We start from the raw sequence: 25,998 nt of genomic DNA on the forward strand, positions 1-25,998 counted from the left end.
CACCAACGCTCACCCTTACTCCACTGATGTTCAGGACCACCTACCAAGGCTCATCTAAACTGAAGACAACCTTATTTATAATATCACTTGGCTGGATGAGTCTCCGGACATCCTCAAGTATCTTGATCCTGGAAAGGAAAATTGGAAACATTTTAAGGGTTGGCCCTCTTTCCTTACCCCATTCATCCTGTGTCATGTGGAAAGCACTTTGGGAGTCATCAGCAAATTATGAAAGAAAAATGCAATACCTCAACCTTGAGCTGAATGAGTACGAAAAGCACTATGCTTCCTTCCTTTTCTTCATTATCAGACAATAAAACTACACTGAGCAGTAGGAATGTACGAAGCTGTGATGCCAGATTGTAGTTTTAGGAGAACTACCTACTTGAAGGAGAATTTTGTCAAGAGCATTTGGGCTGAAGGACCCTGAGAGCTTCTGGCTGTGTGAATAAGAGGGTCCTTTGCACTGAGACAGGAGACATCAGGGTTGCTGACTTAGCCTCCCCAAGGTCTGGGAGGTGACAGTAAGATCTTAAACTTTTGTGTCATTTATACGCCTCGGTTCTGTTTGCTCCAAAAGATTATGTCTAAGAAACATCTTTTGTGTTTCAGAAACAGCAAAGCGTGCTCAGTCAAATCTGACTCTTTGCAGCCCCATGAACTGCAGCCCACCAGGCTCCTCTGTCCATAGAAGTCTCCAAACAAAAATACTGGAGTCGGTTGCCATTTCCTCCTCCAGGGGATCTTCCTGACCCAGGGATCAAACCCACGTCTCCTGTGTCTCCTGCATTGGCAGGTGGATTCTTTACCACCATGCCACCTGAGAAGCCCAAGAAACACCCATGTCTGGGAGATTGAAGTAAGAGAGAGTAAGGATACCTAAGGATCTTTCAGATTCCCTCCCTACATCTCCATTCCAGGTCTCTGCGGTAGGGAGGGGTAGGAGAAGAGGAAGGATAGGTCTACATGAGGCTTGAATTCAGGGGAAAGTGTCCTGTCCAGGGGGTGAGGAGGTGAGTCAGCCCCTGCGGTGGGTCTCTTGGGAAACAGCATTAAGATAAGGTCAGAGACGTGAGGTCAGAGACATCCGAGGTCAGAGATGTCAGCCAAAAGACCAAGTAGGAGCACTTCCTGGGGTCCACTATCAATTTGCTGATGAACTCGAATATAAGTTAATAAAACTTACTGCTATGCACACTTTACTGCCTAGACTTAATGCATATATACTCAATTTTTTTCCATGAAGATAGGTTTTTTTCCCCTTGGCTTTAGTAATTTTCTTTTTAATCTCACTAGGCCATTCCTAAGGCAAAGGTCCCTTCATGCATGCTGGGAATAATCCATCACCCAAAGTTTCTTCCCTGGAAGATGCATTTTTTTCCTTACAATCCTCACTGATGCAGCCAAACAATTCCCCAAGCCAAGTCAGGTTCTATAAGGTTTGGACTATCGCATGGAGGTCCACCACCTCCTCGCCTCAAGAGATCAGACTCCAATGTGCAGTGAATAAGAAAAGTGATCCCAAATAATCCACACACTTGCTTGTTTGTTTGTTTGTTTGTTTTTCTTCCTGAGAAGCTTCCCTTAAGGAATGATCCCAGTGTTTGGTGGAACTAAATAATCTTTTCCTTTTGTAGGATTTGCAATGGACAGGAGCTAAGCAGTTGCATTTGAATCATCTAAGAAACTCATTTTGCAGACACACGTCTACTACCTGGAGGAGGGCATGGCAACCAACTCCAGTATTATTGCCTGGAGAACCCCATGGAGAGAGGAGCCTGGTGGATTACAGTCCATGGGGTCACAAAGAGTTGGACACAACTGAATAACCAACACTTTCACTTTTCACTTTCATGTCTACCACTCTATACTTGGTTCTGAAATGTCCTAGAAGGGAGACAAGCTTGTATATTTGGCAAAAATTTTCTTAAGGGCCTTGGGGTTTTTTTTTTAATATTTTGTTGTTGTTGTTGTGGACCATTTTTAAAGTCTTTATTGAATTTGTTACAATATTGCTTCTGTTTTTATGCTTTAGTGTTTTGGCATGTGGGAACTTAGCTCCCAGACCAGGGATCGAATCAGCACCCCTGCATTGGAAGGTGAAGTCTTAACCACTGGACCATCAAGGAAGCTTGTCCTTAAGGGTTTTCAGATGCTCCTGACTAATGTTCACTTTCTTGAGGATAACAGAACTATCTGCACCAACCATTCCACCTACAAAAATATTTACTAAAGAAGAAAAAAAAAAATAGCTCCCAAGTTAGTAACACCATCACCTTTGGACTCCACATTTACGTTGCAACATAGGCTGGGCAGAGAGAGGTGGACAGTGTCCCCAGAAATCAGGAAATGCCATCCTGGTGAAGTCAGCCACAGATCTGGTTCTCCTGGCTTTGGCTACATAAAGATAGGGGTCATGGAAGACCACATGCTTCAGATGTGTCTGCAGGAGCTGATCTATGAATTTGGCAGTTTCTCTAGTCTTAGTGGGATTGGAAAAGGAAGCACTTATCCTTGGGCAGGAAATCGCATCCATGTCCCAAGCATCCTCTAATAAGGATGCCTGAATGTCTGCAACATCACTTCCAGAAGAACCTATCCCAGGACCATTAGACTGTACATTTCGGTATGGATTCATTCCAGGTCCTCTTTTGGAAGTTAGATGTATGCTGGACCTCCCCATCTTCACCCTGCTCAGAAGAGAGGTTTGGACCGGGACTTCTTTTTCTTGTCCCCCGGAGATTTGGTCCTTTTTCAAGCAAAACCCCTTGGGCTTTGGGGAGGCAGCGTTCCGAATGTGAGGGTGATTGGCATATTCAGTCTCATCAGAATTCAGATCAGCTCCAGGCTTGGGCTCCAGTTCCTTCAGGTTAAAAGGGGAAAGGAATATGTCATTGTTTCCTTCCAACAGAGAATGCAATCTGATCCCTGTCCTTACTCTCTGGGCACAGAGCTAAGCATAAATCCAGCCAACTGGAAAGCTTTTTCCAAGGTCAGTCAACGAAAGTCTAAGCTTCAAGAGTCAAAAAAATGGTAGAATCCTAGCAACTCACATTTGGAAGGGGCATTCAGTGGGTCTAGTACAGTTCTACATGAATGCCTCCTAAGACACTTCAAGTATTTACAGTCTAGTCAAGCAACTCACTTACAGAAGCTTCCTTGCATCCCGAGGTGCTTCTTTGCATTTGCGGATGATTTTGATTATTTTTAAGATATTCTTTTTTACATTTAATTAAAATTTCCTTCCCTGAAACTTTTACCCACTGATCCCCTTCTGCTTTCTAGAGCAAAATACAGTATGTTAACTCTCTAAGTCTCTAAGTGACTTAGCTTATACTTTTAGAAGTGGCTAAATTCATGATTTATTAAGAATCTTAAGAAAAGAATGGAGGTCCAAAAGTAGGTCTAAAATTTTGATGGGAGCAGCAGTAGCAGCAGCAACTAGTCGCTGAACTGACATCACTAGGTATAAGGTTCTTGATTTGTATCTACTAACAAAGAAACCTAGAATCAGGCTGGTCACCTTCAGAAAGCCAGGGAGTACAACCTTTCCATTTTGACAAGGGGACAATTAAATCACCAAGATGTTCACTTGCTTATCAGTGTGTGGCGATAGGCACCTTGCCCACCAGACAACAGGCTGCAGTGAGCCTTCATCCTTCTCCCTTCCGAGCTGTCGGTGTCACACTGTAGAACCCTTGCATGCATTTGTGGCTCTGCCACTTTCTCACATTTTTGTTTAGCCTTACGCTTCTCTTACAGAAAGATCCCAGAAGCAGATTGCTAAAGATGAGTAATGCTTTCCTTGTGGAAACCTGTCTGGCCTCCCAGAGCCTGCAAAGAACCCATCGGCATCGCCAAGGAGCAGAACCACAGCATCCATCCTACCTCAAAGCTACAGGAGAGCTCAAGACACATCGCCTTGTATTGCATTAGTTCTTCTTCAGGTCGGTCAAGACCAGGTTTGGAGCTCAGCTTGTTCACATCTGTTTCCAAGTCATCATCCTGCAATGGAATATTCAAAACATATGTTACCAACAGGTATATGTTTATTCAAAACATATGCCATCCTGAGAAATATCGAGACGAGCTACAGATGTGATTCTTCAGCATCATGGGCACAGTTCTCTTGCCTCCAAATTATAGGGCTAGCCTAGCCAAGGATAATTTAATATGTAAGATTGTATTTCTTAAATAAAAAGAAAGAAGATGATAATTTTTCTCAGCATTCATGTCAGTATTTATCAACATTCATCACAAATGAATAATTTATGCAAAATGAGATGAACTGTGTAAACAACGAAGCACCATATAAAAGAATTACTTTTATCTCATCACCACTTTCTTCAACATAATTGTAATTGCCGTATGTATTCATCTATCTACCAACTTCAATAATTCTTTCACAAATGTTTAATGAGCACCAACTATGAAAGTGTACTAGCCTGGGTACTGAGACCCAGAGATAGTGGAACAGACCAAGGTCCATGATTCCATAGAACTTGCCTTCTAGTGAGAGAAGGAAGACAGGAATTAAGAAAGCAAACACATGAACAATAATTTCGAACAGTAATAAATGTCATGGGAAGAATGAAAGCGGGCAGAGTGATTATGAGTGAGGCTGGGGTACAAGAAACTGAGGAAGCCACATATTAACTAGACCTAAATGATAATAAGGGCTAACTAGGCAAAGACTTGGGGAATGGAATTACTAACCAAAAAAAAAATACAGAAACAGCTTCAATTTGCTTACAGAAAGAAGGTGGCTGAACGTATACACTCACATACAGAAAAAGAATGTTTATGTATGTATAGCTGAATCACTTTGCTGTACATGAGAAATTAACACAACATGATAAATCAACTATACATCAGTAAAATATTTTTTAAAAAACTTTTACATAGAAAGAAGATGGTTGAAGCATAAAGTGTAAGAGGAAGACTGGAGGAGTCAAGATGATGCTGGAACTCCCAGGCTCTGAAGAGGAGGTTGTAACACCCGGCTACACCTTTATCTCTTTGTAAATCTAAAAGCTTACCAAGTCACCACCAGCCTTTTCTTCATTGGACTGAATAATCCCAGACCCTTTATTTCTTCTTCTAGATCATCATTTCATAACAGTTTTACAGCAAAATTGACTCTCTTCCAAACACTTCTCTATTTTCCAAATGCTATAGATTCATACAGAGAAAGGACACCAAGAATCAAACAGTTTAATCTCTTCATCTCACTGTGCTTCTCCCAGATCAACTTTCCCTAATAAAATGGGGAGGGGGGTGCGGATTCTACTCTGTAGTTTAGGAGTCTGTTTTGTTAAGAGAAAAATCTGAGAATCCTGAGAGTCTGGGTTATTCTTCCCTAAATCAAATAAATTATGAAAATAAATGTTTATATTCCTGATTCAGGGGATAAAAATGCAATATTTCATCCATCTTCTGCAATTTTCCTACAAACTTTAAATTAAAAGAAATATAGATTCCCATGAGATTGATATAACGATATTTTCAGACCCAAATTCCTCAGCCTGGTATTAGAAATCCCAACACTTATCCTTTCCAGCTTCATCTGTCAGATCCTCCTTGCTTCCACCATCTCTGCTCCAGCCTCAGCCTCCACCCCGAGGTGGCACCAATAGAAATGCAACCTGGCAGGCATTAAGAAGCATCTCCCCACCAGCAAGTAAGGCCAGTATGTCTGGTGTGAAGAGTGTTCGGTAACCCATGAGTTTCAGCCTAACTAGGTGACCCAGTTAGCATTAGAGCAGAAGTTAGCAAACTATGGATTTCCCAGGTGATGCTAGTGGTAAAGAACCCACCTGCCAATGCAGGAGACATAAGAGACGCAGGTTCAGTTCCCTGAGACAGGAAGATCCCTGGAAGAGGGCACGGGAACCAACTCCAGCATTCTTGCCTGGAGAATCCCATGGAGAGAGGAGGCTGGCGGGCTATGATACACAGGGTCACCAAGAGTTGAACACAACTGATGACCCACTGCTTGTTGGTGTAACTAAAGTTTTATCGTAACACAACCATGCCCAGTCATTTATATATTGTCTATGATGCCTTTCTTAGTGCAAGAGTAAAGTGAAGTACTTGTAAGAGACCATTACTTTTTAAAAAATATTTATTTACTCATTTATTTATTTGGCTACATCGGCTCTTTGTTGCAGCATGTGGGATCTAGTTCCCTGATCAACCAAGGATCAAACCTTGGCCCGCTGCATTGGGAGCTCGGAGTCTTAGCTACTGGACCACCAGGGAATGCCCCCAGAGATCACTTCTGGTCTTTAAAGATTGAATCTTGGTCTCTGAATCTTCAGACACTCGGGCAGGTTGTCAGCTCCTTCCATATTTTATAAATACCATTTATATTTATTTAGCGGTAGACCAACTTCTCTGTACTCACAGCAACCCAGAAAAGCTTCATCATTTAGGGATTCTGGAACCCATAAAACCCAGATAAGGTCCTTCCTCCTCAGACTGGACCTTTCCAATACTGACTTTGGCCAGCATTAGATTTGAGTTCAACACCCTTTTGAAGGGACTGATTTGAACTCTGGCAGAGACAATCCCCAAGTTGTCCAGACTGATTTCTCTGAAGATAAAAACTGTGTCTCATTTGCTTTTGTATCATAATATCATCCTTAAGAACTTAGCATGCTGCTGCACACATGAATCATACCTAAGAAAATACCTGAAAGATATAAAAAGTTTAAGAGGAGGGAAAAAAAGGAAGGAAGAGCTGGAATTCACTCTGTACATCCTTCTCTTCTCCAGGGTCTGTCTAAATGTAATGTTTATTTTTGTGAAGGAAAACACATGGCCAACTCCCAGTTGATATATTTCCATTGTAAGTTTCTCCTTCCTTATGATGACACTTTCCAGTCAAAGAATAGCACCCAACCATCCACTCTCAAGACCCTTTACAGATATAAGAAGTTCCTTTTAATCATTCTTTCTAACAGACTTCTCCTAATTAGCAACTAAGATTTTTCAAATGAAAAGGCCATAAGTTAAAGGCCTGGGTCACTCCTCTGACCAGAAACAAATACTCTTGGTTTCTTGACCATATGCTGCTGCTGCTGCGTCACCACTCATGTCCAATTCTTTTCGACCCTATGGACTGTATCCCACCAGACTCTTCTGTCCATGGAATTCTCCAGACAAAAATACTGGAGTGGGTTGCCATTTCCTCCTCCAGGAGATCTTCCTGACCCAGGGATCAAACCCGCATCTCTTACGTCTCCTGCATTGGCAGGCAGGTTCTTTACCACTAGCGTCACCTGGGAAGGCTTGGCCACATATCTAGGAGAAAATGCTGCTGGCTTCTTCTGGTAAAAACACTCCTGACTCTTGCAACACCCCCAGAATCAAGCCCTTACTGCGCTATTCCTCTGTTTCTCTGCAACGCATGCTCACACACTAACTTCTCACCTTCTCCTTGGCTTGAAGGCTCTTGATGAATTATTTCCAGGGCCTCACTCATTTGTCTTATGCTTCCTTCCCAGCTGGATTTATTTATTTGTTTAGATTCCACTCCATCACAACCCACCATCATCTGCAGAGCCGGGGGTGGGGGCAGGGAGATGGTCTGAAAGCTCCCCACCCCACAACCCCGTGCAGTGTGAAGTCAGGCACCAGCCTGCAACTTGTCCCTTCATATCAGATACAAGAGATTACTGATGCTCGCATCAAACATTTAGTTATCAAAGAGCACGCAAGAGGGGAGGGAAAGTGGCATTGATGAATGACTGCAGCAGCACAGTATTATTCAAATAATTCAGCAAGTTCTCCATAGGCCTGTACCAGCAAGCCACAGCAAAGAGCCAATTTGCTTCTGATGACTTCAAAACAGATTCTGTTTATCAACAAAACCCTGATCACACCAGAATATCAATAACAGCCTTACCCTAGAGACCTGGCTAAGAGGTAGACCCTCTATGTCTGGTACTACCAATAGCAAGGTGGGTGGTTATTATGATAGAGAATGCAAAAAGTCCCTTTCTCTCTAGGTAGACATGTAGGTGGAAGAGAAGGGAGAGAGGAGGATGGAATGATGGATGGCTAGATAGACGAACAGATAGATACAGGTGAGCTAGATAGACAGATATAGGTAGGTAGGTAGATAGATGTGAGATATATAAATTGACATATAGATGATAGACGAGTAGATAGATAGATATAGGTGAAATACATAGAACTACAGATAGAGATGATAGGTGGATAGGTAGGTTGATAGATAGATACACATGAGACAGGTAAATAGACATATACATAATAAAAAGGTAGATAGACAACAGATATATCAACAAATATAGATGATAGATATATAGGTAGGTATATAAATAGAAATGAGATAGATAAATAGACATACAGATGATAGATGTGTAGGTAGATAGATGGTAAATAGGTAGACAGACAGATTTTTAAACTCAGACTTCATCTCCAGGAATGTCATAAAAGCTAGTGTGTACTTTTCAGTCTTATTTCTCTGGTGCCAAAATGAAGGAACTATACCTTGAAGGGACTTGTTCATGTCCACCAACAGAAATGGAGATATAGTTATAACTCATAGATGAATTATCATTTTTCTAGAGCAGCATTTCTCAACCACAGGGTGATTTCTGCCTGCCCCCACCCCGCGGTGTGTGGCAAGTCCTAGACACTTTTGGGCTTTTCGGGTTACTCGAGAATACAGGAGACTCAGGTTTGATCCCTAGGCCAGGAGGATCCCCTGCAGAAGGAAATGGCAACTCATCCCAGTGTTCTTGCCTGGAGAATTCCAGAGGAGCTCTGAGGGCCACAGTCCATGGGGTCGCCAAGAGTCGGACACAACCTAGTGACTAAACAGCAACAAGAGACAGTTTTGTTCGTGGCTGAGGGTCAAAGGTCAAAGTGTGGGCATCATCAGCACCTCTTGCACTGAGATCAGGGGTCCTACTAAACACCCAACAATGCGCAAGACAAGCCGCCACAGCTGAGCATTATCTGGTCGAATGCCAAGAGTGCCAACGTTTAGAAAATAGTTTCTAGAAATGCAGTCAGTAAACTCTGCCCCACCGTCCATATTGTTTACACATTGGTCTACAGCTGCTTTTGTGCTACAACAGCAAAGCTGAGTCATTGTAACAGAGACTGAAAGGTCCATGAAGCCTAGAGTAATGATCATTTGACCTCTCATTGAAAGTTTGCTGACCTCCATTCTATAGCACATGTTATCAGTGATAGAGACCAAAAGGCACTACTTGCCTACTGGTTAGGATGTGGACACTACAACCCAAAGGAATACAGTTCACATCGACTCAAAGGTAAATGGAGTTGCACAACACAGTGGTCCTGTGTGTACAGCGTGAGTAGAAAAGGCTAACTTACAAAGATACTGGAGATCTACCAGAAAAAGCTTCCTAGAAAATCTTTCCGTGGTCTCTTTGCCTGAATATCATTCACACTTATTAAATACACCAACCAGGAGTGTGTACCTGAGGCTCATCCTGATGGAATACTAGTGCCTTAATAATAGATAGCCTCTGATGTGACAATAAGATTGTACAGGACCTACCAAGATGAAAATGACAATAGCAGCAGTCATTAACTGAGCATCAGTATCTGCCGGGCCCTGGAGTGGAAGCACAAAGTGAAAGTCGCTCAGTCGTGTCAACTCTTTGCGACCCCACGGACTATACAGTCCATGGATTCTCCAGGCCAGAATACTGGAGTGGGTAGCCGTTCCCCTCTCCAGGGGATCTCCCCAACCCAGGGATTGAACCCAGGTCTCCTGCATTGCAGGCGGATTCTTTACCAGCTGAGCCACCAGGGAAGTACAAAAGTGTGTCCTTAAAATTTACTCTGGGTTCAGCTGAACACAGAAAAGGGCATTTTCCTCTGAGAATTGTGAATGTGGAGATCATTGGAATCAAGGGCAAGTGCACCTACTTCCTCTTTCACATTTTCAGAATCTGAGTCTTTGTCCTCTTCGTCCTCATCATCATCTTCATAATCTTCTAAGTGGGGAAAAAAAAACAGAGGTGGGTTGGGATTCCTAGAACACAATGGTTAGTACTTCTTCTCACAACTAGGAGGCGATTATTAAGTGCACAAGACCTCAACACAGGCTAGCGATTATTGACTGTGTAATTTGTGCAAATACAGGCACACAAGAGCACTCTCTCATGAAGTCTAAAGTGCTGTCCCATGCTGAATGCAAAATGAGTGCAGAATAAAATGACACAGGGCTTCCCAGATGGCTCAAGCAGTAAAGTGTATGCCTACAATGCAGGAGACGCGGGTTCAGTCCCTGAGTTGGGAAGATCCCCTGGAGGAGGAAGTGGCCGCCCACTCCAATATTTTTGCCTGGAGAATCCCATGGACAAAAGAGTTTTGAGGGCTACAGTTCATGGGGTCACAAAGATTTGGACACGACTGAGTGACTTAGCAGGCACATGGACCATTCTGGCTTCCTCCACCCGATATAGAAGTAGTTATGCAACTCACATTGCCAGAGTTTAGTGATCACATACATGTCAAAGCTGCTGTGATGTCAACAGCACTTTGATTGACTCCCTAATTTTAGTATGAAGGAAGTTATTTAAAACAAAAGTCCAAAGAAAGCATCCAGTGTCATTGTGACAAGATGATGCCTACAGAAAATCTGTTCCCTGAAAAAAGGACAAAGTTGAAAAGCACTAGAATCTTCTGACAACAAAATCTTCTTGGACATTGGGCAACCACACTGTCAAGTATTCTAACATGACTACTGTGGAGGTGGTAAACAGCAAAAGGTGGTCAACAGCAAAAGTTTGATTTCAATTCCATCCTTAGGGCAAATTCATTCCAGAACAAGTCTGTACAGTGGAGGTAAACTCCATCATGGCACTGGAAATAGATTTTTTTTAAAAATCAGCTGAGATGACTATACAGTCATTCCATCAGTTCAGTTCAGTTCAGTCGCTCAGTCGTGTCCGACTCTCTGCAACCCCATGGACTGCAGAACGCCAGGCTTCCCTGTCCATCACCAACTCCTGGAGCCTACTCAAACTCATGCTCATCGAGTCAGTGATGCAAAATGGCAACAATTAATAATAAAGGATAAAATTAATGAGCTTGGTATTATGAAAAATTTGCCTTTTCATTCATCTCTCTAATTAGTTTATTAGATAATCATGGTTAATCTGTAAAAAAAAAAACAAAAAACTGATTCTACTTTCATCCACATTCCTCTGAAATATTATCCAAATGCGAAAATTCATCATAAAGCTTGTAGCTAGCAAAGTGAGTACAGAATAACTACCCACACATTGTGTATGTGCTGACTCAGACACTCAGTTGTGTCTGACTCTTTGTGACCCAATGGACTGTAGTCTGCCAGACTTCTCTGTCCATGGGATTCTCTAGCCAAGAATATTGGAGTGGGTTGCCATTTCCTCCTTCAGGGGCTCTTCCCAACCCATCTTCCTGCATTGGCAGGTGGACTTTTTACCACTGAGCCACAAGAAGATCTGTATATCCACATATTTACCTTCAGTTAGAGCACGTGGAGTTTCAGAGGTGACGATCCCAGGGACTGGAAAAGAATAAGCACTGCTGGTTGTGACCAAGGGAAGTGGACTCTTAGGGTAGCATTGTCTCAGGATCTGAAGAACAATGGAGATGACAGGCTCCAGACTTTGGTCATCCAGGCAGTTCTAAACAAAGAGAATATCCTATCAGACACCACCATCCTGTGCAGAGTCCCTTTGCTATAATGGTATTTTAGGTAATGAACTACACACAGCCTAAATGCACAGTAAATACCCTTAAAGTAGACTATCTAATCTGAACATTCTAATGTAGCATTTTGTCTAATGTAGAATCTGCTTTGGTCCAGGCTATCATCTACATTTTTATTTCTCTTCAGCTCATATATTACTGGAGTGAATTTAATCTGAAAATAGACTTGAAAGGTTTTCAAGGGAGGCTGCACCTAAGGTAAGACATTGTCTAGAAGACCTGAGGGAAGGAAAGGAAATGGCATCTCCCTTCAACCATCCATGTGTCACTGTGAATTATCTCCTAAATTAGAGAATGAGCAGCTGAACTGATAGCAGTCTTACTGGTCTCTTTCAGCTATTATCTGAGGGGAAAATATCAAGGAAAATGTAAATATGAAATCAGAAGAAAGATTAAGAGAATCCCAAGCACCTAAATTAAATAGCATGCTTCTTCTCAAAACCCACAGTGTCAGTCCCTCTTGGTAGCTAGACAAAGCAAAGAAAAATTGAGTTTGCAAGAGGTAACATTTTGACACTGATGGAACATGACAAGATCCTGCTTTTCAGGCACCGTGAAAAATGTAAGAACAAGTATACTAAACTGAGAGAGAGAGTGAGTTGGGAGTAGTCAGGATCTTTTTGGCAAAAGCATGGCTGTTTTCTTCAGTCTCTTAGTAAACATTTTGTCTCCTGATTTGGTACAGAGAGTTGATTAATGAAAGCCTCCAGTGTGATATTCCTAAAGAGCTTCCAGTAAGCTCTGAGGCCAATAAGTCATAGCAGGAGATATGGAGGATGCTTTAGAACATGCCACAGGGCAGGGACTGTCTACAGTGATGCCCTGCTTGGTACCTTCAAGCCCACATTACAGGCAGCCCCACAGGAAAGAACATGGAGGGAAAGAATTTAATAAAATTTAAGCCACGAATTCAAGCTACACAATGACTCCAGAGTAAAATAAAAGTAAGCCAACTTTCAAAACAGAAAGTTCTTAATACAATCAAGAATGCCTGGGACTTCCCTAGCGGCCCATTGGGTAAGATTTCATCTTCCAATGCAGAAAGTGTGGGTTCAGTCCCTGGTCAGAGAGCTAAGATCCCACATGCCTTGCAATCAAAAAACCAAAACATAAAAGCAACAAAATCAATATTGTAACAAACTCAATTAAGACTAAAATTGGTCCACATCAAAAAGAAACAGAGAACGCTATCTCCCTTCAGTGTGTTCAAATAACGCCAACCGGGTAACCTGAACCAACAGCAGGAAACACTTTCCACGGAAAATAAATTAGTTGAGGCTATTTCATCACCGAAAGTAGGACTTAGTAACTCAGTCATGTCCGACTCTTTGCAACTGTAGCCCACCAGGCTCCTCTGTCCATGGAATTCTCCAGGCCAGAATACTGGAGTGGGTAGCCTTTCCCTTCTCCAGGGGATCTTCCTAACCCAGGGATCGATGCCAGGTCTCCTGCATTGCAGGCGGGTTCTTTACCATCTGAGTCACCCAAGAAGCCCACTACATCACTGGGGCTGCTCAAATAGTTTCAGGTGCTTAGTGAAAAGTATGAGGACTGGAAAAAGGGAGAACTGAATGTGGAAAATAAAGAGAGGTGAGTGAGGTGGATGACTGATCAGAGGTAATGCTCTGAGTTACAACCTTAGGAGATATGGAGCCAAGTCCAGGCCAGGGAACTTGTTCAAACCTGCCAGGACTCTGGAAGCCAGGTCTGTCCATGACTGTCGTTGGTATTATTGCTGATGGTGAAACAATGATTTACTTGGTGTGGGATGGTGTAGGTGAAAAGAAAGTGAAAGGATGGAATCAAGTCCAGGTTTCCTCTTGGATTAGGCCATGCCATGAGCTGACTACAGAAACCTAGACATTAGGGATCATGTTATATTTGGTGTCTGCTCTACTCTGGAGAAATCATTTATGAATTTGAAGATGATCCTTGGAGTGATACTATGTATAAGATAGACCACTAATGAGAACCTACTGTGAAGCTAAGGAAGCTCTACTCTGTGTTCCAGGCGACCTAAATGAGAAGAAAACCAAAAAAGAAGGGCTGTATGTGTGTGTGTGGCTGGCTCACTCCGCTGTGCAGCAGAAAGGAACACGAGATTGTAAAGCGACTATGTGCATGTCGGCTCAGTTGTGTCCGACTCTTTGCGACCCCATGGACTGTAACCAGCCAGGCTCCTCCGTCCATGGTATTTTCCGGGCAAGAACTCTGGAGTGGCTTACCATTTCCTACTCCAAATGCAACCATACTCCAATAAAAATTAATTAAAAAAATAAAGATGATCCTTGAGTCCAAGTTATTGTAATAGAAATGCCTAGATCCTTTGCCAACATTTCCCTAGTCTTAGTGCATCATGACCAAGACCCAGGTGAGGCAAGAAGGGGCTCAGGACACAAAATTTAAGTAGGCATGCACCATTTGGCTCCTGCAAATGCAGGGTAGGTGCTTGTGTTGTGTACAATCAGATGATAAGACTCCAAGATATACGATCTCTGTGGACAAATATCTCAGAATTGGGGCAAAGGTGACATCTATAGGCTCACTCTTCCCATAACTTCGAATCATCCACCTGCTACTTGAAAAAGATGATGAAATACAAGAGTGCTTAAACTAGTCAACTCACGTTTACTATCAGTGAGTCAGCTGTGGGATGATAAATATCCTACTTTCATAATACATAAGTGAAATAGAGTACAGCACACAGCTCAGATCAGAGCAAGGCCACCTGAATTCAAATCCTTGACTGCACCCCAATGTTCCTTGCAGCACTGTTTACAATAGCCAAGACATGGAGGTTACCTAAATGTCCACTGACAGAGGAACAGATAAAGAAGTTGTGGTGCATGCACGCAATGGAATACTTCTCAGCCATAAGAAGAATGAAATAATGCCACCTGCAGCTACATGGATGGACCTAGAGAGTGTTAGACTGAGTGAAGCAAGTCAGACAGAGAAGGAGAAATATTGCATGACACCCCTTAAATGTGGAATCTAGAAAGAAATGATACAAATGAACTTATTTACCAAACAGGAAGAGACTCACAGACTTAGAGAATGAACTTACAGTGGCCGGGGTGGGGGAAGGGATAGTTAGAGAGTTTGGGAAGACCGTGTACACACTGCTATATTCAAAATGGATAACCAACAAGGACCTACTATAGAGTGCAGGGAACTCTGTTCAATGTTATGTGCCAACCTGGATGGGACAGGAATTTGGGAGAGAATGGATACATGTATATGTATGGCTGAGTCCCTTTGCTGTTCACCTAAAACTACCACAACATTGTTAACTGGCTATACCCTAACATAAAATTAAAAGTTTAATGTTGAAAAAAAAACAAAACAAAAAATCCTGGGCTGATGATGACTAACTATACAACTCGGAATCCTGGTAAGTTACTACATATGAACTCTCCTTATGGCTTCCTTATCTGTAAAGAGGAGATACTACCAGAACCTCTCTTGTAAGACTGTGTCTGAATTAAATGAGTTATAGGTAAGATGAGTGCCTAATAGTAAACACTCGGTAAGTGAGCTAGGAGGATGCCAGGAAGCATCATTAGGATCATGAAATCTCATAAGAATCTGAAAAGATCTTAGGAGACCACTGCTAACTCATGGCAGAGTCCTAGAAACAATCCTCACAATAACAAAATGAGATGTTCTAGTGGAAGAGGTGCTCAAGGAAGAAATGGTCCTGGGTTTAAGCTCCAGATCTGCTTCTCACTGGAGCTCTCTGGTGGTTCCATGGTAAAGAATCCGCCTGCAGTGCAGGAGACGTGGGTTCGACCCCTGGGTTGGGAAGATCCCCTGGAGAAGAAGATGGCAACCCACTCCAGTATTCTTGCCTGTTGGAAATCCCATGGACAGAGGAGCCTGGTGGGCTATAGTTCATGGGGTGGCAAACACGACCGAGTGACAAAACAACAACTGCTTCTCACCAGCCAAAGCCATCAGCATCTCCTGCCTCAACTCTCATGGTCTGAATTCTCCCCTTGTCCTCCTAACTCGTCCTTCTCTCATGCCCTGGGATACTCCTCTCCAGTGACAGCCAGCATGATCCTTGACAAGTTGAAGTCAGTTTGAAAGGGGGTAGAGTTTCAGTTTTGCAGCATGAACTGAGTTTTGGAGATTGGCTACACAAGAGTGTAAGGAACTCAACACTACTGGACTATACACTGAAAACTGGCTAAGATGGTCAACTTTATGCTATATGACTTTTGCCACAATTAATTTTTTTAAATGTCTTAAAACATTTATTTATTTTTATTTATTTGGCTCTTAGTTGCAGCATGTGGGACCTAGTTCCCTGACCAGGGATCAAATCCATGCCCTCTGCATTAGGAGCTTGGAGTCTTAGCCACTAGACCAACATAGAAGTCCCTAATTTTTTAAAAAATTTTTAATAAAAAGCATAAATGCTATTAAGTCACTTCCTTGCTTCAAATCTGAAAGAAATAAACTCTGAATTTCTTTCCATGGTCTAGAAAGTTCTACATGATCTGGTCTTCCCAAACTCTCCAAATCTATCTTTTCCCCTTCTCTGTACCTGCTTAAAACTTGATGGAAATAAAACCCCAGTTCCTTATCATGGTTCAGAGTGCTCCAGACACTCTGGTCCTGCCTATGTCTCCAACTTCACCTCATTTCTTTCCTCTCTTTCTCCCCCAAGCTTCTGCCCTACCCACAACCCCAGCAGCTCAGGGGCTTCCCATTCGCCTTTTTCAGCCTCACTCTGGAGCCCTCATGTGCAGACCTTCACTTGCTTGTCATTCAGATTTCAGGCTCTGAGGATTGCTCTTCCACACCAGGCTTAGAGTGGCCCCTCTCCTTCCTCTCTCTCTAGAAACTCTTCAAACATAATTGGTAAATTCTAAAGCCCAGAAGCTTCAATTCAGGACTGTCTTATATGGAAAAGCCTTTGGTTTAAGACTTTCTGGCTCATTCTTGTCTAGGTCTTTCCTTCTTGCCTGACTCCCCAAAATGCCTTAGTGGTTTCTCAAGTTGTACACTGCATTCCTATCCCATCTGTACCTCCTGGTTAACCCCCTTGCACTTCTGAGCACAAACCAAGTTTTTCAAGGTGTTCTGGCTTGATTCAAATGTCAGCGACTTCCTTCTCAAAGCCTTCTCTGGTCAGCCAAGACCACGCAGAGCTCTCCTTTCTCCGCAGAGCTTGGCCATTTCCACTCTGGCATCCCACCTGCTGCCTTTATATTTTCAATTAACTTTATTGGAGTATAGTTGCTTTACAATGTTGTGTTAGTTTCTGCTGTAAAGTGTATCAGCCATACATATATATATTGTTGTTTAGTCACTAAGTCGTGTCCAGTTCTTTTGTAACCCCATGGACTGTAGCCTGCCAGGCTCCTCTGTCCATGGAATTTCCCAGGCAAGAATACTGGAGCAGGTTGCCATTTCCTCCTCCAGGGGATCGTCCCGACCTAGGGACTGAACCCATGTCTCCTGCATTGCAGATGGATTCTTTACCATTGAGCCTCCGGGACAGTCCCACATATACACGTATCTCTTCTTTTTTTTGGTCTTCCTTCCCATTCAGGTAACCACGGTGCATTAAGTAGAATTCCCTATGCTGTGCAATATGTTCTCATTAGATATTTATTTTATACACAGTCGTGTATATATGTCAATTCCAATCTCCCAAATCCTCCCATCTGTCCATTCCCCCTTGGTGTCCACGCATTTGTTCTTCACATCCATGTCACTATTTCTACTTTGCAAATAATCATCTCTACCATGTGAGCATGAGTGTTAAGTCACTTCAGTCGCGTCTGACTCTTTGTGACCTCACAGACTGTAGCCCACTAGGCTGCTCTGTCCATGGGGATCCTCAAGGCAAGAACACTGGAATGGGTTGCCATGCCCTCCTCCAGGGGATCTTCCCAGCCCAGGGATCAAACACATATCTCTTGCATCTCCTGCAATGGCAGTCAGGTTCTTTACCACTAGGGCCACCTGGGAAGCCCCATCTCTACTATACCTGCTGCCTATATTACAGTGATCCTGATTTCCTCTGTAAGACAGTAGGCTTCCTGAGGAGGATGGAAACTCTAATCACCTCCTTGAACATGTGACCTAACCCCAGTAGCTTTCACAAACCAGGAGCTTAGGAAACAGTTACTGAATAAAGAGTAAATAAGCTCTGATCACCCTGACCTCCAGCATATCAAGCTCCTGATCCCAAGTGGCTAACACTCCCTTGAGATCAGCCTTTCCTTCTGTAGATCCACAGTGCTGGGGGAATCAGCCCTGTGGACAAAGAGGATTCTTCTGTGGATCCACAGTGCTGGGGTAATCAGTCCTGTGGACAAAGAGGGTCCTGATGAATCAAGACTTGGCCTCTCACCCTTCTTGAGCACATGACAGTAGCTGCAACTTTTTTAATTTTTGTAATTAATTTTTATTGGAGTGCAGTTGCCTTACAATGTTGTGCTAGTTTCTGCTGTGCAGAAAAGTGAATCGGCTCTATGGATACATATATCCTCTCTTTTTTGGATTTCCTTCCCATTCTGGTCATCAAAGAGCATTAAGTAGAGTTCCCTGTGCTATACAGTAGGTTCTCAGGAGTTATCTATTTTAAACACATTAGTGTATATATATGTGAATCCCAGTCTCCCAATTCCTCCTAGCCCCACTTTCCCCTCTTGGAATTCATATATTTGTTCTCTGTGTCTGTTTCTCTATTTCTGATTTATAAATAAGTTCATCTATAACATTTTTTTGGCTTCCCAGGTGGTGCAGTGGTAAAGACTCCATCTGCCAAGGAGGAGACCTGGGTTCAATCCCCGGATCAGGAATATGCCATAGAGTAGGAAATGGCAACTAGATCCATTATTCTTGCCTGGAAAATTCTATGGACAGAGGAGACTGGCAGCAACATTCCATGTGGTCACAAAGAGTTGGACATGACACACATAACATTTTTTCTAGATTCCACATGTATATGTTAATATACAATATTTGTTTTTCCCTTTCTGACTTACTTCGCTCTGTATGACAATTTCTAGGTCCATCCTTGTCTCTGCAAATGAATAATTTCATTCTTTTTCATGGCTGAGTAAAGCAGAGACATTACTCTGTCAACAAATGTCCATATAGTCAAGATTATGGTCTTCCCAGTGGTCGCATATGGCTGTGAGAGCTGAACCATAAAGAACACCAAAGAACTGATGCCTTCAAACTGTGGTGTTGGGGAAGACTCCTGAAAGTCCCTTGGACATCAAGGAGATCAAACCAGTCAATGGTAAGGATGATCAACCCTGAATATTCACTGCAAGGACTAATGCTGAAGCTTAAGCTCCAGTATTTCCGTCATCTGACACAAATAGACGACTCATTGGAAAAGTCCCTGAGGCTGGGAAACATTGAGGGCAGAAGGAGAAGAGAGCCTCAGAGGATGAGATGGCTGGACAGCATCACGTATGCAATGAACATGAACTTGGGCAATCTCCAGGAGATGGTGAGGGACAGGGAAGCCTAGTGTGCTGCAGTCCAGGGAGTAGCAAACAGTCGAACGTGACTTGGCAACTAAACAACAACCACAATATTCCATTGTAAATATGTACCACATCTTCTTTATCCATTTCTCTCTTGATGGACATTTAGGTTGCTTCCATGTCCTGGCTATTATAAATAGTGCTGCAACTTTTAAAAAGGCTATCATGGCTTACTCTTATGGTTCTCAAAGTGAGGGTCCCAGACCAGTAACATTAACATCACCTGAATGCTTATGAGAAATGCAGAATCTTGTACCTTAACTCAGATCTAATGATGAGAAACTCTGCTAGTAGAGTCCAGTTATCTGCATATAAGTGAGCACTCTGGGTGATTGTGACATATGATTAAGTTTCTAAACAACCAATCATGGCAATGTTTTAGGTCTCAGAAGCTGTTCTGGCTCCAGAGAGTGAGTGGCCCCTTTATCTGATTATCTCATACAAGTTTATTCCATCTGCATTTATCCATTTCTCCAAATTGGTAACTATCTCAAACTATTTCAGGGTGTCCTAGCAGGGGTTCTTTTTTAACTTTACATCCAAATTGTCTGCATATTTCTCATTCCTCATGCAAAGCTCCAGCAAGACCCCATTATGTTACACACAGCCTCACTGAATTATGGACAATGTGATCCTCTGAACATTTAAACAATGCTCAGAGAATCTATTCAAGGATGCAGGGCCCAGGAAACAAAGAGGTGGGGTTATTGTGAGAGAAACATGGCCAGCAGTGACCTCAGCAGCAAAGTGAAGAACACTATGATGGGCAGGAGCTGTGAGAAGGACTCAAAACAGTTCTTTTTCAGTCACTTTCACACCTAGTAGACTGGTAATGACACCACAAACACCAATAAAAATGGTACAGGACAGCGGTTCTCCAAGTGTGATCCCAAGTCCAGAAGCAGCAGCATCACTTAGGAACTTGTTAAAATCACAAATTCTAGGCTACATCCCAGACCTACTGAATCAGAAACTCCGAGGGTGGGGATCTTGCCACCATGTAGGTGGCTTTGATCACACTCAACTCGGAGAACCTCTGGTGCCTTGGACAGAAGCATGGACTCTTGAGTAAGAACATCATATATACACTAACATGCACAAAACAGACAGCTAGCGGGAAGTTACTGTATAGCACAGGGAGCTCATCTCAGTCTCTGTGATGACCTAGAGGGTGGGATGGGAAGGGTGGGAGGGAGGCTCCAGAGGGAGGGCATCTATGTATACATATGCTGCTGCTGCTGCTCTAAATCTCTTCAGTCATGTCTGACTCTGTGTGACCCCATAGACGGCAGCCCACCAGGCTCCCCCATCCCTGGGATTCTCCAGGCAAGAACACTGGAGTGGGTTGCCATTTCCTTCTCCAATATATAAAAGTGAAAAGGAAAGTGAAGTCGCTCAGTCATTTCCAACTCTTAGCAACCCCATGGTCTGCAGCCTACCAGCCTCCTCCGTTTGTGGGATTTTCCAAGCAAGAGTGCTGGAGTGGGGTGCCATTGCCTTCTCCATGTATACATATAGCTGATTCCATTTGTCATAAGGCAGAAACTAACAAAAAATTGTACAGCAATTATAATCCAATTTAAAAAAAGATCATCAGTTTCAAATCCTTTAGGTAGGTTGTGTTAGTCGCTTAGTCATGTCCAACTCTTTATAAGCCCATGAGCTGCAGCCCATCAGGCTCCTCTGTCCATGGAATTCTCCAGGCAAGACTACTGGAGTGAGTTGACATTCCTTTCTCCAGGGATCTTCCTGACCCAGGGATTGAACATGGGTCTCCCGCATTGCAGGCAGATTCTTTACTATCTGAGCCACCAAATCCTTTAAAAATATTGAAATCAGAAAGCCTGCATAAACTGCTATGCCAGTCTTGGGCTATAGTAAGCATTCAACACAAATCTCCTCCCTCCCTTCCTCTTCCATCTTTTCCTTCATTTTCTTCCTCTTCTTCTCCTGCATTTTCAGTATTATCACCATCAGCTGCAGCAGCAGCAGCATAATATGCAATAGTGGCCAAAATGATATCCCTAGATCCAAGGCTTCCAGGTTGGCCTTCTTGCAATTCCCATGCCTTCTCTGGCAGGAGAGGGGAGAGGATAGATGTGAAGCCCCAACTCCAGCACCACTACAACAGCATCTGTGCTCAGAGCCCAGAGTTCAGGTGCTGGGAGGCTCTGCAGCCAAGAGAAACTTGGCCACCAAGTATGGAGTCTGCCTCCTTCACATCCTGCTTCCATTCCCAACAGTCATTGGAGGCTGGGAGCTCGTTGTAAATTTGCTTAATTGAGCAGTTGAGGTCTTTATCGACCTGCTGAGGAGCTGCTTCTAGAAGCCTGCTCCTAGGCTCACAGGCGCTTTTATGCCTGGGCTCCACTTCACATCTACTCCACCCTCTCAGTGTCAAAGACCTGTACCTCTGGAATCAACATCTGTGTTTTCTGCTCTTTTGCTTTAAAAAAAAAAAAAACACAGATCCGAGAAACAGTCCAAAATGCAGAGGGCAGGGGCAGAGGAGCTGGCTGCAGCACATGAGCCAGAGTAGGAGGCTGTGAGCGATCAGCAAAGCAGAGGGCAGTTTTACAAGGGCTGGGAGAAATTTGGGATTTGAGGAACACAAGCTTACAAAGTACGGTGCAACTTGGAAAAATTCAGAGCATTTCCTCATCCAGAAGAACAAAATGGAAAAGGTAGCTATTTCATGACCGAGAAGCTCTGAAAACTGCAGTGATGGAGAGAAACCCAGAGGTGATAGCAGACAGAAAATTAGATATTGGTTGGCAGTGCAATATTATGTTATTGTTTAGAGGGAAAAAAGCTTTTTAAAAATGGTAGGAGTCTATAGATACCATTGGAAAACGGCACTCTGGCTGACTGCTTCATTACCCCAGAGGTACTCAGGTGGAGAGAAATTGGAGGGTGTCCAGAGAGAAGCAATGAGACCAATGAAAGGAGTGCAGAGACTAATATGAAGACATTAAGCATTGTTTGGGCTTCCCTGATAGCTTAGCTGGTAATGAATCCACCTGCAAAACAGGAGACCCTGGTTTGATTCCTGGGTTGGAAAGATCCTCTGGAGAAGGGAATGGCAACCCACTCCAGTATTCTGGCCTGGAGAATTCTATGGACTGTGGTTGTAAAGAGTTTGACACCAGCGAGTGACTTTCACTTTTCAAGCACTGTTTAGTCAAAATGTCATGTCAGACTTTTATTGGGACACCATGGACTGTAGCCTGCCAGACTCCTCTGCCCATGGAATTTCCCAGGCAAAAATATTGGAGCAGGTTGCCATTTCCTTCTCCAGGGAATCATCCAGATACAGGCATTGAACCCCATTTCTCCTGCATTGGCAGGCAGACTCTTTACCACTAAGTCACCAGGGGAGCCCAAATAAGAAGACAGAAAGGAACACAATGTGTGTGAAACACGGCTGCTTTGGCCCCAACAGAGGGTGGGTGAACAGATGATGGGTACTTGAGAGACAATCACACAAAGAACATACAGGCAGCCTTGCACCATGGGGCCTGCATATGTGTGCCAGTCACTCAGTCCCATCCGACTCTTTGCAACCTCATGGACTGTAGGCCACCAGGCTCCTCTGTCCATAGGATTCTCCAGGTAAGAATATTGGAGTGGGTTGCCTGTCCCTTCTCAAGGGGATCTTCCCAACCCAGGGATTAAACCCAGGTCTCCTGCATTGCAGGCAGATTCTTTACCATCTGAGTTGCCAGGGAAGCCCATGATGGTGCTTACATTAAGCCTAATCAAGTAAAATTTAAAAATGTGTTATTTGGTTGAAATCCAGGAAACCCTAGACACATATTCCACTGGGGCACAGATCAGGGACAGCTTTTGTAGGTGCTACTCCCTTTGCTTAGGATGTTCTTCCTCTTAAACTTGGCATGACCAGCTCCCTCAATAACTCAAGTCTCAGCTTAGGTGTCACACACTCAAAGACCTGACCTCTCTAAGAGAAGACGTTCTCTCTGCCCATGCAGGAGTCAGTGTGGACCTCTGCCCTTCCTCTATTGATCCCACAGAGCAATATGAAATTATCTTCCAGACTGAATTATTTGCTTCCTTAGTGTCTGACTCTCTGCTGGAACATTTGACCCAAAAGGTCAGGGATCTTGTCTATCACATTCACCATGAGGTCCCAATAACTAATCACTATTCCAATAAACACTCGCACTCATAAAGCAGTGAAGTCATGGCAAGTACCCCGCTAAACGAGATGTGTCTATGTTAACTTATCCAGGCCATGTAGAAAACCTAGATTTTACCACTTTCATCTTTTTTTAAAAAAGGAAGAATATTGAAACCTAGAGAGACCGAGTCACTGCACAGCAGTAAGTGCAAGGTCTGAGATCTGAAGCCAAGTTCTCTAGCTTTAAAATCAGCACTAGTGCATGTATGTGGAATCTAGAAAAATGGTACAGATGAACCTATTTGCAGGGCAGGAATAGAGATGCAGATGTAGAGAACGGACATGCAGACCAGGGATGGGGATGAATTGGGAGATTGGGATTGAAATATGTGCTCTGCCACGCGTAAAAATTCCCTCTAGAGTGCTAGAGGGAATCTGCTGAATAGCACTGGGAGCTTGGCTCGGTGCTCTGTAATAACCTAGATGGACGGAATATGGGGGTGAGAGGGAGGCTGAGGAGGGAGGGGACATATGTACAGATGTGGCTGATTCACTTTGTCATACAGCAGAAACTAACACTGTAAAGCAACTATACCCCAATAAAAAAAGCAACGCTCTTGATCCCAGCACCACTCAGCCTGTACCCACTGTGCGTGCATGTGCAGTCACTTCAGTCATGTCCAATTCTGTGTGATCCTATGGACTGTAGCCTGTCGGGCTCCTCTGTCCCTGGGATTCTCCAGGCAAGAATACTGGAATGGGTTTCCACGCCCTCTTCCAGGGGATCTTCCCGACCCAGGTGTACCCAGCTAATACGTATTAAATAAGTGAGTCAATCGATATATGAGAGAGTGAAGGAATGAGGATTTGAGTCCAGAACATCTGCCCAGATCAAGAAGCAAGAAATGTATTGAGATTTCCCAGCTTTGTGGAGGGTAAGTCCTAAATGACATCCTTCAGATGCTATCCAACCGCTGAGGCAGTCCCGGTGCAGATTACCTGTATGGTGCTGAAAAGGATCTCCATGCCCTGAGCTGCCAAGAAGGCCTCCCTGCCCGACCGGAGCTTGGCGACACGCTTGAGGCAGAGCAGAAGGGCCCGGCGGATCAGAACGAAGGAATTGGCCTTGTCGTGGCTGTGCCAATCCTGATGCAGCCTGAGCAAACTGGGGACGTAGCTTCTGTTCACGGCCCTGCGGCTGTTAGACTCTGAAACCAATGGGAAAAGGCGACATCAATCAAAGGCTCTCTTGGCCACACCCCCCTGACGATGTCCCAGTGCGCATGTGTGCTAAATCCTCTTAGTCGTGTCAGACTCTTTGCAACCCTGTGGACTGTATGTAGCCCAACAGGCTCCTCTGTCCATGGGATTCTCCAGGCAACAATGCTGGAGTGGGTTGCCATGTCCTCCTCTAAGGGATCTTCCCCTCCCACGAGGTACTAATTAATCATAAAGGGATGATACTAATTTTCCAGTGTAGAAACTGATATCCAGTGGCAGATATCAGCTTAATCAAGTGACCAGGGTCAACAACATCAGATAAGATGCCCTGAGAAAGACACAACATCACTTGAGTATCACTACTATGATATTCCTGAACCAAAATGCATAACCTGAATGTAACCACGAGGAAAATCATCAAACCCAAAATGTGGGATATGCTGTAAATATCTGATCTACACTTTTCACAAATGTCAAAGTAGTAAAAGGCCAAAAAAAAAAAAAAAAAAAAGACCAAGGAACTCAGCTAATAAAGACCAAAAAGACATGACACAGGGATATATGTATATATGTAGCAGAATAAAACTCAATATTCAACAGACTAAGTTCATGGCATCCAGTCCCATCACTTCATAGCAAATAGATGGGGAAACAATGGAAACAGTGAAAGACTATATTTTCTTTGGCTCCAAAATCACTGCAGATGGTGACTGCAGCCATAAAATTAAAAGACACTTGCTCCTTGGAAGGAAAGCTATGATCAACCTAGACAGCATATTTAAAAGAAGAGATATTACTTTGCCAACAAAGGTCCAACTACTCAAAGCTATGGTTTTTCCAGTATTCATGTATGAATGTGAGAATTGGATCATAAAGAAAGTTGACTATTGAAGAATTGATGCTTTTGAACTGTGGTGTTGAAGAAGACTCTTGAGAGTCCCTTGGACTGTAAGGAGATCAAACCGATCAATCCTAAAGGAAATCAATCCTGAATATTCATTGGAAGGACTTAAGCTGAAGCTGAAGCTTCAATACTTTCACCACCTGATGCAAAGAGCCAACTCATTGGAAAAGACCCTGATGCTAGGGGAGGACTGAAGGCAGAAGGAGAAGGGGATGGCAGAGGATGAGATGGTTGGATGGCATCACCGACTCAATGGACATGAGTTTGAGCAAGCTCTGGGAGATGGTGAAGGACGGGGAAGCCTGGCGTGCTGCAGTCCACGGGTTCACCAAGAGTCGGATGGGACTGAGCAACTTAACAACAATAGCAGATTCATATTGCTGAACAGCAGAAACTAACACAATATAACACAATAGCAAAGCAACTATACTTCAATAATTTTCTAC

At 43.4% G+C, this 25,998-nt stretch overlaps 1 protein-coding gene and 1 long non-coding RNA gene across 7 annotated transcripts in view; one reads left to right on the plus strand and one right to left on the minus strand.

Annotated features, from left to right (window-relative positions):
• The window catches only part of AGBL1 (AGBL carboxypeptidase 1), an 867,141-nt gene that overhangs the window by 685,924 nt on the left and 155,219 nt on the right, over nucleotides 1–25,998 (minus strand). For 5 of the 6 annotated variants that reach the window (XM_081550439.1, XM_081550438.1, XM_081550443.1 and 2 more), the window contains 6 exons: nucleotides 24,427–24,635; nucleotides 11,516–11,681; nucleotides 9,934–10,001; nucleotides 3,889–4,005; nucleotides 2,277–2,863; nucleotides 45–128 (listed from right to left, as the gene is read on the minus strand). In XM_081550439.1, the coding sequence (XP_081406565.1) occupies nucleotides 45–128; nucleotides 2,277–2,863; nucleotides 3,889–4,005; nucleotides 9,934–10,001; nucleotides 11,516–11,681; nucleotides 24,427–24,635 (1,231 nt within the window). Of the gene's footprint in view, nucleotides 1–44; nucleotides 129–2,276; nucleotides 2,864–3,888; nucleotides 4,006–9,933; nucleotides 10,002–11,515; nucleotides 11,682–17,259; nucleotides 17,518–24,426; nucleotides 24,636–25,998 lie in introns of those variants that run through there. The other variant, XM_081550442.1, reaches the window with a different exon arrangement.
• On the plus strand, nucleotides 21,208–25,159 carry LOC145529792 (uncharacterized). The gene is made up of 2 exons (XR_014071353.1): nucleotides 21,208–22,381; nucleotides 22,955–25,159. It is a non-coding gene; the product is annotated as an uncharacterized LOC145529792 (long non-coding RNA).

Source organism: Giraffa tippelskirchi, chromosome 12, assembly GCF_054371585.1.
Source record: "Giraffa tippelskirchi isolate mGirTip1 chromosome 12, T2T-mGirTip1v1.2.pri, whole genome shotgun sequence".
Lineage (NCBI taxonomy): Eukaryota > Metazoa > Chordata > Mammalia > Artiodactyla > Giraffidae > Giraffa > Giraffa tippelskirchi.